This window comes from Rhinolophus sinicus, chromosome 8 (genome assembly GCF_057876585.1).
Source record: "Rhinolophus sinicus isolate RSI-liver-muscle chromosome 8, RSI-T2T, whole genome shotgun sequence".
NCBI lineage: Eukaryota > Metazoa > Chordata > Mammalia > Chiroptera > Rhinolophidae > Rhinolophus > Rhinolophus sinicus.
The window spans coordinates 69753231-69768689 of NC_142508.1; the positions used below are offsets into that span (position 1 = coordinate 69753231).

The 15459-nt window shown below is 35.3% G+C and overlaps 1 protein-coding gene across 4 annotated transcripts in view; it reads left to right on the forward strand.

Moving 5' to 3' along the window:
- Positions 1-15459, forward strand: part of CDH8 (cadherin 8) — a 324252-nt gene that overhangs the window by 261055 nt on the left and 47738 nt on the right. For all 4 annotated transcript variants that reach the window (XM_019755067.3, XM_074314784.2, XM_019755057.3 and 1 more), the window contains one exon: positions 11874-11991. In XM_019755067.3, the coding sequence (XP_019610626.2) occupies positions 11874-11991 (118 nt within the window). The remainder of the gene's footprint in view (positions 1-11873; positions 11992-15459) is intronic.

Below are 15459 nucleotides of genomic sequence, written 5' to 3' on the forward strand. Positions count from 1 at the left end.
ACTGACTCACTTTGAAATTAGAATATTCATTATCAGATGATCACACACTCATGAAAAATAAATGTCAAAAACTGAATTAGCACTGCATTTATAGTCACTCGATATTTTTCAACAATTAATGTCTGCTCTGCAACAGCCTCAGAGAAAGGAGTACAGGTGACTTTGAAATGCCTGGTTTGCCTGGAAGGCATGGATTTAAGGTTAAGTTCAAAGGGGGTCAGCTTCATGGGAGTAGGTGCAGCTGGAGATCATTAGCAATAATCAAGGGCTAGACATTAAGAAAACCTAGTCTAAAATCTTCTGGACTGGAATAGCCTCTTTCAAGAGGTTTTCAAAACAGCTCACAAAATGAAAACCAATGTCAACATGAACAGAGATAATTCTGTTGTGCTTGATTCTTCCACTGGGTTAAACTCATTTAAACAAATAATGAAAGAAGAAGGAGGGAGTGAGGGAAGGAGAGAGAGAGAGAGGGAGGGAGGGAGGGATGAAGGGAGGGAGGGAGGGAGGGAGGGAGAGAGAGAGAGAGAGAGAGAGAGAGAGAGAGAGAGAGAGAGAGAGAGAAAAGAAAAGAGAAAAGAAAAGGAAAACAAGAAAAGAAAATGAAAGGGAGGTTACTTTCCTTTAGATGGAAATCTCCAGTTCATGATACATCTGTGATAAGATTGGCGTTTGCTCACTTTGAAAGTTGAATTGCAAATCATAACTGCTCCTCCCACCTTCTCATGATGCTGTAGTGAAAGGTGATATTTTCTTCAATGTATTCCCTTAGAGTAAAAGCTAGCCATGATGCAGAGAAATAGTTCACAGTCCATATTATATAAAATCAATGTGAATCTCTTTTGGTTAGAATCATTTTAAATAATCCCTCCATTACATAACTAAATGTTAATATGGTATTTTCTGATTACTAGTTACTTCTATTTTTTTATTTGATTTCCAATAGTTATAGGTAAGTCATATCTTAAGTCAAAAGATAGAAGATGGTGTATGTCGTTAGTCTCTAGTTCAATCACGGTATGATAATGTCATCTACAGATTAGTTGGTCCTCAGTTTAACAGGAAGAAGGGAAAGATGTTCTCCACTTATTCCTCTCTAACGGCCGAGGCAGAAATGAAAGTATAGACTGAGGAGTTCAAGATTAGAAAGCAAACTATATGATTGAAAGTTCATGTGTCTTATAGGATGGTAGGTTTGGTCAATCAGTAAATATTTATTGAACACAAACTGTGTGCCAAGACTTGGCTCGGAACTGGGGATTTCATGGCAAACAATGCCTTAAACATCAGTCTTTTCCCATCATAGACTTTTCTCTCTAGCAAACACGTAATAAAATTAGAAATGATAGAACGGAAAGAAAATTCCTCAAATCCTCTAGGCGGAAAGGAGGCTGAAGAGATCAGGGAAATGGAGCTATCCTACTGAAAAGCCCTCTTATAGAGGACATGTTCCACCAGAGACAGGAAATATCTATCAAGTGCTGAAAAGGAGTCCGCTGGGGATAACACACATTCTCTCTGAAGAGATGGTAATCTGGTGGACGGGTGGAGGGACAGGTAACAGGTGTGGAGAAATTAGTGTCTTCCTTCAGTATTTCTGATAACACCACACCCGGGACCAAATGTGAAAGAGACATAGCGATCTTCAGTGACCAGTGTTGTCCAGAGGGACTTCCAGAATTGTGTTCTATATCTTATCTCTTTCATAAGGTCTTTCTAGGATTCTGTTTCAGATACTAGCCTCTTGCTTTCCGTACATACAGAATTACGATCATTTGTTCCAATTGCAAGGACTGAACTGGAAATGCACGTATTTCCAGATGTGAGTCAAGGTCTCTTGTTTAGTCTCAAAGGATATTTATTGTTTGAGAACTAAATAGTTAGGCAACAGACTACTTTAGCTCTTTTCCTTCAGGAAGGAGCTTTCCCTGTTACTATAAATAAATCTAGTGGAGTATAATTTAAGCTTCATCACTATCTATAGAAGTTGAGATATACTACTTGGCATCAAGTTAATTATGTCTGGGTTAAAGAAAAAATACCTTGGTTTGCATATTTTAATCCCTTCTTTCTCTGACTAATACTGTAGCATATAAAGTTTGTTTATCTTAGGAACATCACAGGTCCAAAATAGAAAAGGTCATAGCCTATATGTCTAGATATGTATCTAGCCAAAACTTGGCATGTCATGGGTATTCACAAAAATTTTAAATCATGGTCATAATTCATTTCATTCAGGAATGACAAATATTTCAACAATTAGTTTCTCAGCTATCACCATGGAAACAACTCATTTACTCACAGACACACAGTGCACAAGCTAACCTTTTCAAATGAAAAATCATTCACTTATTGAACACTATTTATTGTGCATCTACAAGATGCTAAATATTGTAATATGACCTGGGGAAACAATATGAAATGGATAAAGAAGTGTTCTCTCTAATGGAACTGAGTGAGGAAGGGGGATTATAAAAAAGTAGAATGAATAAATAATAGATTTAAATTTTGAAACCTGGGCTGAAGAAAACATTGATGCAACTAGTCAGGGGGAAACAAAGAAACAGCAAAGATCTATTTCATATAGTGTTTCAGATAAAGTTATTTTTTTTAATGGGTATCATTGAAGCTGAAATTGAAAAAAAAAAAAAAAAACAAACACATGAGAAAGGGCTAGGCATGCCAGAAGTGGAAGCGAGGACCTTCTCGCCAACATGAAGCTTGTGCACAGACCTTGAAGGGAGAAATATTTGTTTTGTTTGTAGAATTGAAGACATCTTTGGCTAAGCATAATACATGTAATAAGCAAGTGTAACAATAATGTAATAAGCACGAATAAGATAGGATAAAAAGAGTTTTATGCTTAAATAAAATCTACACACACACACACACACACACACACACACACACAAGTTAGCAGAAAGAGCACTAAGGCTGTAAGTGTGGAAGATAACAGTAGTATAGTCTAAGCTGGAGGCAGTAGAGATGGAGAGAAATGATTGCAAAAGCTGCATGCTGACATGAATGAAATAATATAGACATATATATAGATAGATATAGATAGATATAGATATAGATATAGATATAGATATAGATATAGATATAGATATAGATATAGATGTAGATGTAGATGTAGATATAGATGTAGATATATATATAAAATCATCACTGATCTGAGAGTTTTGTGTTGCACTCACATTTTACAGTTATGGGAGCTGAGTCTGATAAAGTGTAAGGGTCTTACCTGAGGCCATGAAAAGTCGCAAAGGTGGGTTTCAAAGTCTGTTCTTGAAGGTCCCCAGGTTCCTGTACTTTCTTGACTCTCACAGTGCTTCCCAAGGAAGCAGACTTTGTAATGCCATTGCTTGTGTGACATTGCCTGTGTGACACACTTCTTAGAAAAGTAGTCATGAGAATAAGGTTCTGATCAAGAGTGAGCATTTTTCAAGAGAAAAAGAAATGAACTCCTGTGACCAATAATACACTTTTTTCAAAAGCATTCCATGAAATCTTAAGTGAAAATAAATAAAGCTTAATAAGAAAAGATAATTATCTCTTGATAAACCCCAGCCATGAATGAGTTTGCTACTTCATTTATTTATTTTTTTAGTTTTTGTTGGTCTTTTTTCCTAATATATGTGAAACAAGGAAATGCAATTATGACATTTTATAGCATTCCTGAAACAATAAATATAGGAGATTTAATTTTAACTTTTCTGCCGGCAGGCATCTTCCAGGATTTATACACAAGAGGGAAACGGGATTGATTTTAAAAATGGATGAAATTGATGGCCTCAACAAAATGCATAAAGTATGATTTTCATTTTGTTTTGGGTGGAGTAAGGAGACAGTAAATTAGTAGAATGCATAAAACAATATTCAAGGAAATCCTATGTACCAAAACATTTTTCAAGAGAATCATTAGTAGAAGTATGCCTTTTAGAGCACAACGTTGACAGAAGGAAAAGCATAAGTGAAAAAATACCGTGGATGAGTTTGAAACTAGAACCATTTAAGTGTGCGAGTCACAGCTCTACCATTTACTGATTTTGTGACTTTGGGCAGCAATCTCTGTTTAAACTCTCATATTTTAGGGATACGTAGGTCAATATTAGCTGCTCAATAAATAATTGTAGTTATTAGTAGTATTTATATTAAGTAGTCTCATAGTCTAAAAGCAAAATATACTTTATTAGTATTATTTTTGTTATTTTTATTGTTGTTATTGTTATTTCTTTAGGAGCTTTGATTTGGAGCAAAACACTGTAAATAACCCCTAAACGGGTTAATATAACAAGACAACATTCTCTCCTGTATTGGAATAAACCTCCCTCTGTAAAACATTTTTTTTTTACAAAAGATTTCTTGTGAAACATTTACAAGTGTTTTATTTGTCAAGGGTAAAGGAATAGTTCCTACTTCATTCCTTGCCACATGAATTGGTGGGTTAATATAATTATTTTTTTCAAATTCGCTGGAATACACTTTCAGGAACACATATTATCTAAATATTTTATTGAAGTCATGCTGTGGCCTCTGCATGCGGTGGCTAAACCTCTTGTGTGATTCTAAATTCCACATGTTTTATTCTGGCCCCTAACCTAAAAGAGATTGATGATCCATAGAGAAAATGGTACAAAGGATTGTTTAAAAATCTTGGTCTGTTACAGACTGCTGTATGCTCTTTGTTTTAGTTTTGACCTACAAATGACGGAATAAGAATTTAGGATGGAAGTGAGGTAGACACATGTGCATGCTTGTTTCCATTTGCTCGTGGAAGCCATGATGCTGAGCATGTCTTTTTGAAGAAAGTAAATTTGACACTAGATATTAGAAGGTATTAGGCTTTGTGCTAGTGACATATGTGGTCTGGCAATTAAGTTTGCAAACTTGTTGCAACGATGTTGCTAAACCTTTTTTTGATATCAGAGGGATTATTTATTATGAATTTGTACCAACTGGACAAACAGTTAACCAAATTGACTATTTGGAAGTGCTGAAAAGGCTGTGTGAAAAAGTTAGACGACCTGAACTTTTCACCAACAATTCATGGCTCTTGCATCACGACAATGCACCAGCTCATACGGCACTGTCTGTGAGGAAGTTTTTAGCCAGTAAACAAATAACTGTATTGGAACACCCTCCCTACTCACCTGATCTTGCCCCCAATGACTTCTTTCTTTACCCAAAGATAAAGGAGATATTGAAAAGAAGATATTTTGATGACATTCAGGACATCAAGGGTAATCCGATGACAGCTCTGATGGCCATTCCAGAAAAATAATTCCAAAATTGCTTTGAAGGGTGGACTAGGCACTGGTGTCGATGCATAGCTTCCCAAGGGGAGTACTTCGAAGGTGACCATAGTGATATTCAGCAATGAGGTATGCAGCACTTTTTCTAGGATAAGTTCGCAAACTTAGTTGTACAACCTCATATATTGGGTAACACGTGGTACCACAAGGAGCTGACATATTAATGGAAGGGCAGAGAACCAAGTGGAAACAGTATTATAACCACCATGCTATGTAGACACAACATCATCCCAAAGAGGTCGAAAAAGTCTTCCAGATCTTTATGATTCATATGGAGTTTTAGAAGATAACATTTCTTAAATTGAGTGCCTGAGAAACACTTGTAGGGTATAGCATGCCGATATATGGTGTGGTGTGTGTGTATGTATGTTTGACCTAATAATGTTGGGAACCACTGTATTAAACAAAGTTAAATAATATCATCTTCTGTTGGTTTTATTTACGTGTGAGATGCATAAATACATAGGAATCACTAAAGGGCTATATGGTGTTTTGCACGTACCAAACATAGTTGTTTATAAAGTCTTTCAGGTTTCCTTCCCAGAAAACTATAGAACTAGTGGTAAATGGAACCCGGTTAGGAAAATCTTGTTTCAGGAGAATAAACAATAGGATACCTTTTCAGCCTAGGTAGTAATGTTTATAATGTTAGGGAGGCATCAGGGAGTATTCTTGTGAAGTAATCTAGTGGAACATGGAGGGGAGAGAAGAGCAAAGAGAAGGTTGAAACTTCTAAGCTATGTTAAAAACTGCATTTTATCCTACTAATGACGTTTTCAAAGGAAAGCAAGTGATGGAGTGATTTTTTTAATAAAAGCAATATTGTCCATTTCAGAGATGTCCAAAATATACATAAAATATACCAAGTGCAGCAAAAGAAAGTAAGAGTCAGGAGGAACTGAAAATTCCAAACGTTGTATAAACACATTTTTCAGGAGCCTTTTCTGTGCATCATTTTACCTCCACTTAGTGTTAGTAAGGGAAAGGGGAGTGAAAAAGACTGAAGCCAGGGAAAGTGTTGGAAGTGCTGCAGTGAGTTTATGACGCCCAAAATATCTTCCCCGAGGACTGAGGACTTCAGTAAGTGTTCAAAAGACATATACAATCTAATCTACATTCTCCTGTTGTATTTTCTATGAGTCAGGCCTCTAAGGTACATGCTCGGAATAGCTATCTAATACTTTTTAAAAACAAGGATGTATTCATGTAAAAAAAAATGTGACACGGGAAACACTTTGGGTAAGAAAAGTCGTGGTAGAGAGTGGATTGCCATGCAACTGATAAAAAACATCCAGGATATCCATTCAATGGATATAAATGATGTTTAGAGTGAACTATACTATATTATGCGGTTTCAAAATAATTGAGGATAATTGGGTTAATAGGTGGATTTTAATATAATTTCTCAAATTTTCATATTTCCTCTTTTTTCATCACCATGGTTATAACTTGGTTTCTCTTGTATGCATAATTTTCATTTTCCAGGACCCCTCTTTCAGGGAATGGTTCTTAACCTATTTTGTTTTGTTTCCTTCAGTTCTGAATACCATTGATAATGTAATGAAAGCTATGGATTTTCCCCTCATACGTGTGCATATATCATGTCATAGAATTTTCCTTTTTTTTTCCCCTTTTTTTAATTTAAGTATAGTTGGTATACAATCTTACATTGGTCATATTAGTTTCAGATGTAAGATACAGATTTTTTATACCTTACAATGGGATCACACCACTAATTCTAGTGATCGTATGTCATCATGTAAACGTCTCACAATATTTGTGACTATTTTCCCCTTCCCCTTTTCACCCGTCCCTTTGGTCTCTGTTTCAATTTTACTTTCAAGTTGAGAGGTTTGAACCGTGTGATTCTCACTCATGAATCATCCTTTCCTTTCCCAAGTTTAAAACTGCTACTCTAAGAAACAGAAGTTAATATTTCAGGAGAGGAATATTAATAATCAGAAATAAACTGGCAATAGCAGACAGAAGAATGAATAGAAAACCAAAAATCATCGCTGTCCTGTCTGCACCGCCTTTGAATATTTCTCCTCTCATTCAGCCCCTTTCCACCACCTTCCAGCTCACGTCACTACAGAAAAGATTTTCCGAGAAAGAGAAAATTAAGTTCTTTCCTGAGAAAGTGACAGTGATGCGATGGGAGATATTATCTTGGCTATCATTGCTGAGTGTTCCTGGAGAATAGCTGTATATTCCAGAAGCCTTGGAAAACATTTCGAAAGTTACAACAGATTAGTCCTCTCTCACCTTGCTCATACTCCGAAAGAACTATGATATCTAAATCTCCATTTGCCGGCTACCAGTCAGAATCAGAAGGGAACCTTTAGACCCATAAAAAGCAAAGTATGTGAACAGCAAAACTGACGGAGTTCATCCTTATGCACTCTCCAAAATATTGAAGGTCTAAGCCTCAATTTAACTGAAATATACGTACAGAAGGTATAACTCTCAATAAAATTTTGAGGCATCCTGACATGTTGAGGCAGGAAGATTCAGGGAGTTTGTTATCAGATATATCTGGTATCAGATGTTATATATAATATCTGTGATGCATCAGGGTTCTCATAAGACTCTTCATACCTACCTCTCAAGGTCATGTAAGAATTTGTGATGATGCTAAAGCATGCCTACCATAATTTATTTATTCGTCCATGTATTGATTCATTTAGACAATACTTATTAAATAGTCACCATGTGCTAATAGTAGTGAGGAAGAAAGCAAAACATAAGAAAACAAAACAAAACAAAACAGCACCAACTCATCACCTAAGAACAAACCAATGAATAACATAGGCAGGAACTCATAGGGGATATTCTAATAGATGCCATGATAGTTTTATGGTTGCTAACGGATCAGATCATCAGAAACGTATTTGGCTCCTGGCTGCTTGCCTTTTAAAAAGTTACTAATGCCGGTGATAGCCTGTTGCTATCAAATATTTTTGAGTTAATATAACATAGTCTAAAATAAAGTTCAAGAAATCCTGCTAATAAAAATGATCTAATTTCAGTTTAGTGTTATTGGTAAGCAATGAATAGGTTAAGTAAAAAAGAGTTAAAATTATGATATGGCCCCACAATTCTCAATTTTGTTTTTCAGTTTCATGCCTTAGAAAAGTTATTTCTAATCAGTAGTCTCAAGAAACAGAACAGTCTGCTGTCCTAGAGCTCCAAGCATGGTCCATTCCTTATCCCGACATCTGAATATGCTTTGCTTTTCAGATAGAGACGTATATTAGCTTTCAGCTTCCCTTTAATTCACAATAAATGGTTAAATATTAGATTTTTCAATTGTGTCCTAATCTTATTCGTAGAAAGGAAAATATTTTAACTGTGTGCTAAAAATTTACTCCTAAAACCTGTGAACTCCCCAGAAAATTTTATATCATTTCAATGAAATAGTTGTCCAAATACTTAAAAAATTAATTGCTGTCATAGTAGCTCATGGTGGGAAATATGTGTGGTTTTCATTTACCATCTACTCCGTGTGCCTATAAAATCTGCTTGTGTAGAGGTGTACTTGCTTGAATAAATCCATTCTTCTTCTCCAGTGATTAAAACTAAGTGTATTCAGATGTTATTACATCAATGAAAATTTCAGCTTTTTTAATATGAGTACTTTAATGCATTTTAATAACCTAAAGTCCTTCAAGTGACCTACCAGGCATCTACTTTTAGATAAAATGATGAGACAGCGGCCATCCTCACTAAAATTAAATGAAGTGTCAAAGATGGCTTAAACCAAAGTCTTAACCATAACCAGTACATGAGGTATTTGGACGTTGATTTAAAGATTTACCATTTCATCAGTTTTTCCTCAACACATTATACACTGAGCATGATGCCAGGTTGACAATACAAACCGTCCAAATACATAACAATGAAGGGGCGGTGGACACCAATCTTCTCCCTTGGCTCAAGATAGTTGTTCTCAGCCTTAAACATGCATCAGAATCACCCAGAAGACTGTTTAAAATGTAGGTTTCTAGGTCCCACCCTGAGACCTTCTGGTTGAGTAGGCCTAAAATGTTGTGTGCCTACCAGAGTTATGGACTTAAATAAATGGTGGGAAAACATGGTCATTGTGGGTGTGATGTTCAGACCAAACTTCTGAGAAGTGGTATGTCAGGTAATTATGCTCCTTTACTTCCGGTAAGCTAAATTATTGCATCTTTTGTCTTGGTCCTGGTGGCTTAACTAATCAAATAACTCATGTAGGTGCACTTGCCAACACATATCAGTCTTTTCCATGCAGGTTACTTAGAAATATTAGGAGTGGTATTACTTGTAGGGGCTCTTGCCGCTAAATATACTATAAGAATGCACTTGGTTGTAAATGATTTCCACCACAGAATATCAAGAAACCCTCTCTTTCTGTGCCCTTATTTTTCACATGTGCATACACACTTCAAGAGTTGCTTCTTCAATAGGTGCACCTGGAAATAGAAGTCCTTTTGAAGCAAAATTGGGCAAAGGGAGAAGGGGATGGTGCACTTACCTGCTCACAAGGAATTCCCCCTCTATTCTTTATAACTGCGTCAAAGAGGGCTTTCCCCAAATTTTCCTGTTAAATGTGTGCATGTGTAGACTGTCCACCAAAGTGCTAGCTGAGTTTCATAGCTTCTCTCCTGGTACTTTTCTTCTTTCATGTTTATAAATCTGCAACCGCAGGATGTCTCTCTGCACTTAAATGTCAAGGCAAATATACTAGGTGTTTAGATACAGTAAATATAATGGCATTTCCATCTAATCTAATGATGTCAGGGTCCTGTTTGGGTAACATCAAAGCCATTACATCTGTCAAAATGCTGTGTCATAAATAAACGGTAGTGACCCTAATTAAAAACCCAAGCATAATAATGATGATTAACATTCTAACATTAATTGAGCATTTGCTATAAACTGGATACTACATTAAGAATTTACATCAATAATTAAAGCAACTCTATGAGAAAGGTACTCTTTTTATTTACGATTTCGGAATGCAAGGAAACTGTGTTTCAGAATTCAATAACTCCCTCAGTGTCACACGGTGAGTAAAGGGTGAGATTCTAACTTCTGTCAAGGAAGCTTTATTTCATTAAGTACACACCTTAATAATTACCTCTGTCTTAACCATGAGTTATATTCGGTGCTATTTTTTTTTGTCATATTGTTGTGGTTTCTTTGTTTGGGTTTTTTTGTTGTTGTTTTTTTGTTTTTTGTCATATTGTTACTCAAGCTGGTACAATTATAAGATATTTCTTATGGTCCTTAACAAAGATGAAACACCTACAAAGATGGGTTTAATTTAAAAAATAGAGAAATAAAAGAGAGAAGTTATTTCATTTATGCCTCAGATAACCTCAATGCACTGCTTGTCATGTAGCGTGTGCTTCGCACAATGAAAATCTCCACAGCTGCTAAAAGTATTCTGAAACTGAGGTTCTCACACCTGTTTAGGTGATAAGTTACAAGACAATGATGTCACCTTCTTAAAAATAAGTGATCCATTTGTTCCTCTTTAATGAAATTGGCAAAGTTTAATGGGACATAATTGTTCAAACAGACATGATGTATTAGGCATCATCATCACACTCTCTAAATTTCATAAACATGAGAGCATTTCCCTGTTAATTTTTTACGGTAAATTAGGCATCACCTTGTCTGTCATGCTTCATAGGCATCTTTTTGTAGAAGTTATGTTGTAGTTATTTCTAAGAGAAGTATCAGCTCTAATTTTTTCTACATTAGCTGTTGCCCAGTGTTTCATATTGAAATGATTACTATCACAGAATCATAAATGTGAATTATTAAGCTAATTCTCTTAACATCTGAAGAAATAACTGAGCACTCAGTTAATGCAACTTTGCAAATGAAAGAAGCACATTCAACTGGCACCACTTTCAACTATGTGTATCTATCCAGACAGTTCTCTGTGCAGTGGTAACTCTTCTAATCCCTATAATTTATTCATCTCAGGATTCCCTCCAAGGCACTGTTTGTGTGTATTGTCCACTAGCTTTAAAAACAATAGTCATTATTGGGTGGGAAGAGATGCAACTCTTCAGAAAGGTTTGTTGCAATGGTATTTGTGCCGAGGAAAATTCTATTTGGCAAACACTTGCAACCTGATTGAGTAAAATTAAAGAGGAATTGTGAGAATTCAAGATTTAAGTCTTTTACCTCCAAGATCTTCCCAAAAGCCACACTGCAATCACTGTAACAATTCCAAATCTCATTCTAGATACCCGTATATATTCAAATTGGAAAGAAACCTGCAATTGCCCAGTGGAATTTTCAAATACCCTTAAATATGCTATTTCGAGCCCCAGACACCAAATAGACACAAAGGTAATGACCTTAATTTTCATCAATTTATCAAAGTTGAGGTTTAAAAGTAATACATGTTTTTTTCCTTATTCTTGGCACACACCATCCATGACGATTTAGAAAACTGAAAAAGATTCCTTGGATCAAAAGGGATGTCGCTCAACTTGTAAAGGCAGTTCAAGTCCTTTGATGTCATGAGAAATGCTGATGTCACGTTTTATGTTACAGGTCATTCAGACAGTGAGTGCTATGGACAAAGACGATCCCAAAAACGGACATTATTTCTTGTACAGTCTTCTTCCAGAAATGGTCAACAATCCGAATTTTACCATCAAGAAAAATGAAGGTAAATATATCAAGCATTGGAAACAGGGGGACATGTAAGTTGGAAAATACGATATGAGGTCATATGATGACTGAAAATATCGATACAATAATTTTTGTTCACCTATGAGCCGTTGAAATCCAGCTTATGAGCTTAATGGCGTGGTAGTGAATATCACTTCCTCTTTCCGTTATTGAAATAACAGCTAAGAACATTATTAATGTGAAAGTTAATTTTATCCCAGAGCATATCTCAATCACCTTCCTTTTAAAAATGAATAGTGAGATTTAACCCTTGTGAAAGTTTCAGGAATTTTGAAATACTGAAATATCTGTTAGAACAGGAGCTGGGCTTATACGTTTCAGTGGCTACATTTTAATTGAATGTTTGCCAAGTCTTTAGGGAAAGCCTATTCTAATTTTGCCTGGTTTGTGGGTGCACATTAGAAGTATTTGTTGTAATCCTGTACCAACGTTAACAATAGCAATTAGATCAGAAAATCTTCCTTGAAGGACACTCCTTATCAGTATTATTTTGGCACTAATATGAACTGATTTTATTGTTAAGTTTTTCACTCATGGAGAACATTGAATGCATTTCGTTAGTTCTTGAGAACCGAGCTTAGATTAACCATTTCCCTTAACTATTGTTTATTACATATGAAGGTCATGGATCATTATTTAAAAAGTCTATCTGATATGTTCATTTTTTGTTTTCTAAACTGTTGTCTATTTAACAAGGATTATTAACTGTTTATTTTGGCTCAGATATATTTAAGTCTTAGTTTCAGCTGTTTTAGAACGATTAGCAAAATAAATGTATTGTCTCAGGCTGTCTTCTGGCTTTATAGGCATTTGTTTAGATTTCTGAATGGTCTATATAAAAACTATGCTCAATTAGAAGAGTAAAATTTGGTTCTTGGCATTATTAGGGGGGGATTATTTGTTATTTGTTTTGTTCTGTTTCAAGGAGGTAGTGAATTTTGATACAATTTCCTTTATGAAATAAAATAATATTTTATGGCTTTAGTGAAAATATTATGGCCTTACCTTTTAACATAATTCCACTTAGTTCTCTGAGGATGGTTTGATAAACGTGATGTATCACAGAAAAGGAAATGAGAAAGTCGTTATATGGATATTACTCATTTAGCTGGCTTCCACTATTACAAACACTAAGGAGACAAAATCCTGTTCTTTCTCCTTAGTAATGGAGTACTCATTTGTTTGTCTCCCCTAATTAAGAACTCTAATCCAAGTGCGTCGCCTGTGTTTTTCAGTAAGCACTGCCAAGATTTATTTTTTTACGGAAGTCACATGCATATGGCTAAGCTGAGAGTCCCCTCAGAAATCCCAAACTAAGCTGAAAGTCTGTGCATAAGTGTGGTCTGTGCTTACTTTGATTGTGAGCTAATAGGTATCAGTCATTATTTTGGCAAGTAAAATGCCCTACATTTAAAAAGTCTCTGTGAAGAAATGTGTTTCCATCCCAAAGATTCTGAGCTTTTTGGTGTTTTCTGTGTGTGCTGCAATTTCAAGATGTGTCTGTTAGAGGCATGGACTGTCAAAGATTCTATATTAACATGTTTGAACGAATGAGAGGTTGTTATTGGGTGCCAGTGTGAGTATAGTTGTCTAGTACTATATTCATTATGCTCTAAACCTTTTAAAGAGGACGTTTTAGTCATACAGTGGATGAATTTCATGCATTTTGTCTAATTTTTGGAACTAGTAGAAAGTAAAAGGTTATATGCTTCAGAAAGCATGTTTTAGCCCCATCGTGCATTTCAATAAACACAGTATAATGGAGTATTTAAAGGCATGTGGGTTACCTATTTTATTTTGAAACTAGAAAATAGAAGTTGCAGCTTTGCCTTATCTCACAGGTGTGTGTGTGTGTGTGTGTGTGTGTGTGTGTGTGTGTGTGTGTGTGATACAGAGATAAATAATTGAGAAAAGATGATGCCAGGTATTGCAAAATTACTCAAGACAGAAAGAGCTCTCTTTGTGCTATAATGTTTATTTTAAATTATGTGTCTATTTATTTTACAAAGAACGACTATGCAATCTATTATTTCAACTGGAATAATTCTTGAAGTGAAAGGGGTTGCTATTTATATTTATGTTTATGCCTGGAAAAATCATAAACCAGGATTATCTTGTGGAAACTAGGATTATGTGTTCACTGTGATTATGAATTTAAGATTCAAATATCCAATATCTCCATAGAATAAGTCGTGAACACACAGGTCTTTGCAATAGATTGGTCAAGTTTATTATACTCTAGCTCCCTTTTCTTGTATTAGAAATTCTTGAGTTTTGCTCCAAGACCACTACTTTTTGGCATCTGGATAGTTACTGTGAAAAGAGAAAAAGCTATTTGTTTCTCCTTAACGTGTAGAAATATAGTAATGGAAAGAGTTGTCAGATTTAAACTGTTGGAGATAAATTGATAAATAGGTAGACAAATAGCTATCTTGTAAGCCGGTTACCCATTCCTTATTACTGATGATGAGAGAACACAAAAGTACCCAAAATAACCAAATAATAGACTTTCTTTTTCCTTTTAAATTTTAAGACTATGGTATATTTTATGTTTAAAACATGGAAGGAATCAAATGGTATGATATATTTAATTTTTTTCTTTTTAATATGGACTTTAAAATGGTCACTAGCTGATGCTTCTCCACTGAAAGCATCATGATTTACAAGTCCCTTCCCACTAGCTGAAGGTTAAGATTTTGAGCTAGCCAGTGTATTCAAATCCATAATTGATGGATGGATGAGCCCCCTTTTAAATTAGAACTTTAAAGGAAATGGTTTCAGTATTTGGTGTTTCCTAAGGAACTTGCAGCTGTGTCTTTCAACTTATAGTTACTGTGATCTCTTCTCTCATATAGATTGGTCCTACTGCAATTTTCAGCCGACTAATTCAAAATCAAAGACAAAATGAGATAGAAATTAGCTGTCTCTTATCTCCTACACAGTTGAGTGATTTCACATATAATTCTCTTTTTGAATATATGAGAATCATATTTCTGCCAGAATAGGAAAGCAACCTTCAATATGGATAAAAGTGCAAGCAAAGGTCAAAAATGTGATGAATCATTTATAGCACATGTACATACCAAACAATCATCGCACCTTGAATTTTCTAAATTATATGGCCCAGACATTGATTTGTCCATCTTCTAGTTGGGTGAATTTTTAAACAAAAGGAGTTTTGCTGACCACATTTCAGTATTGGTTTCCATTCCAACCGTGAAAATGGAAGATACCTAGCAATTAAATGTAACAAGACAAGGAAGATAAAGGGACCTTTTACAGATACAAAAATATCTTGCAGAAAATTTGAGGTCTGCAGAAACCTGACCTCCAGCCTGCACATTGCAGGTAAAAAATTTGACTGGATTTGCCAGGAAACAGTCTGGTGAAATGGGAGTCTTTGTGTTTTAAACTGAAGTATTTTAATCAGGTGTATAGAGAAATG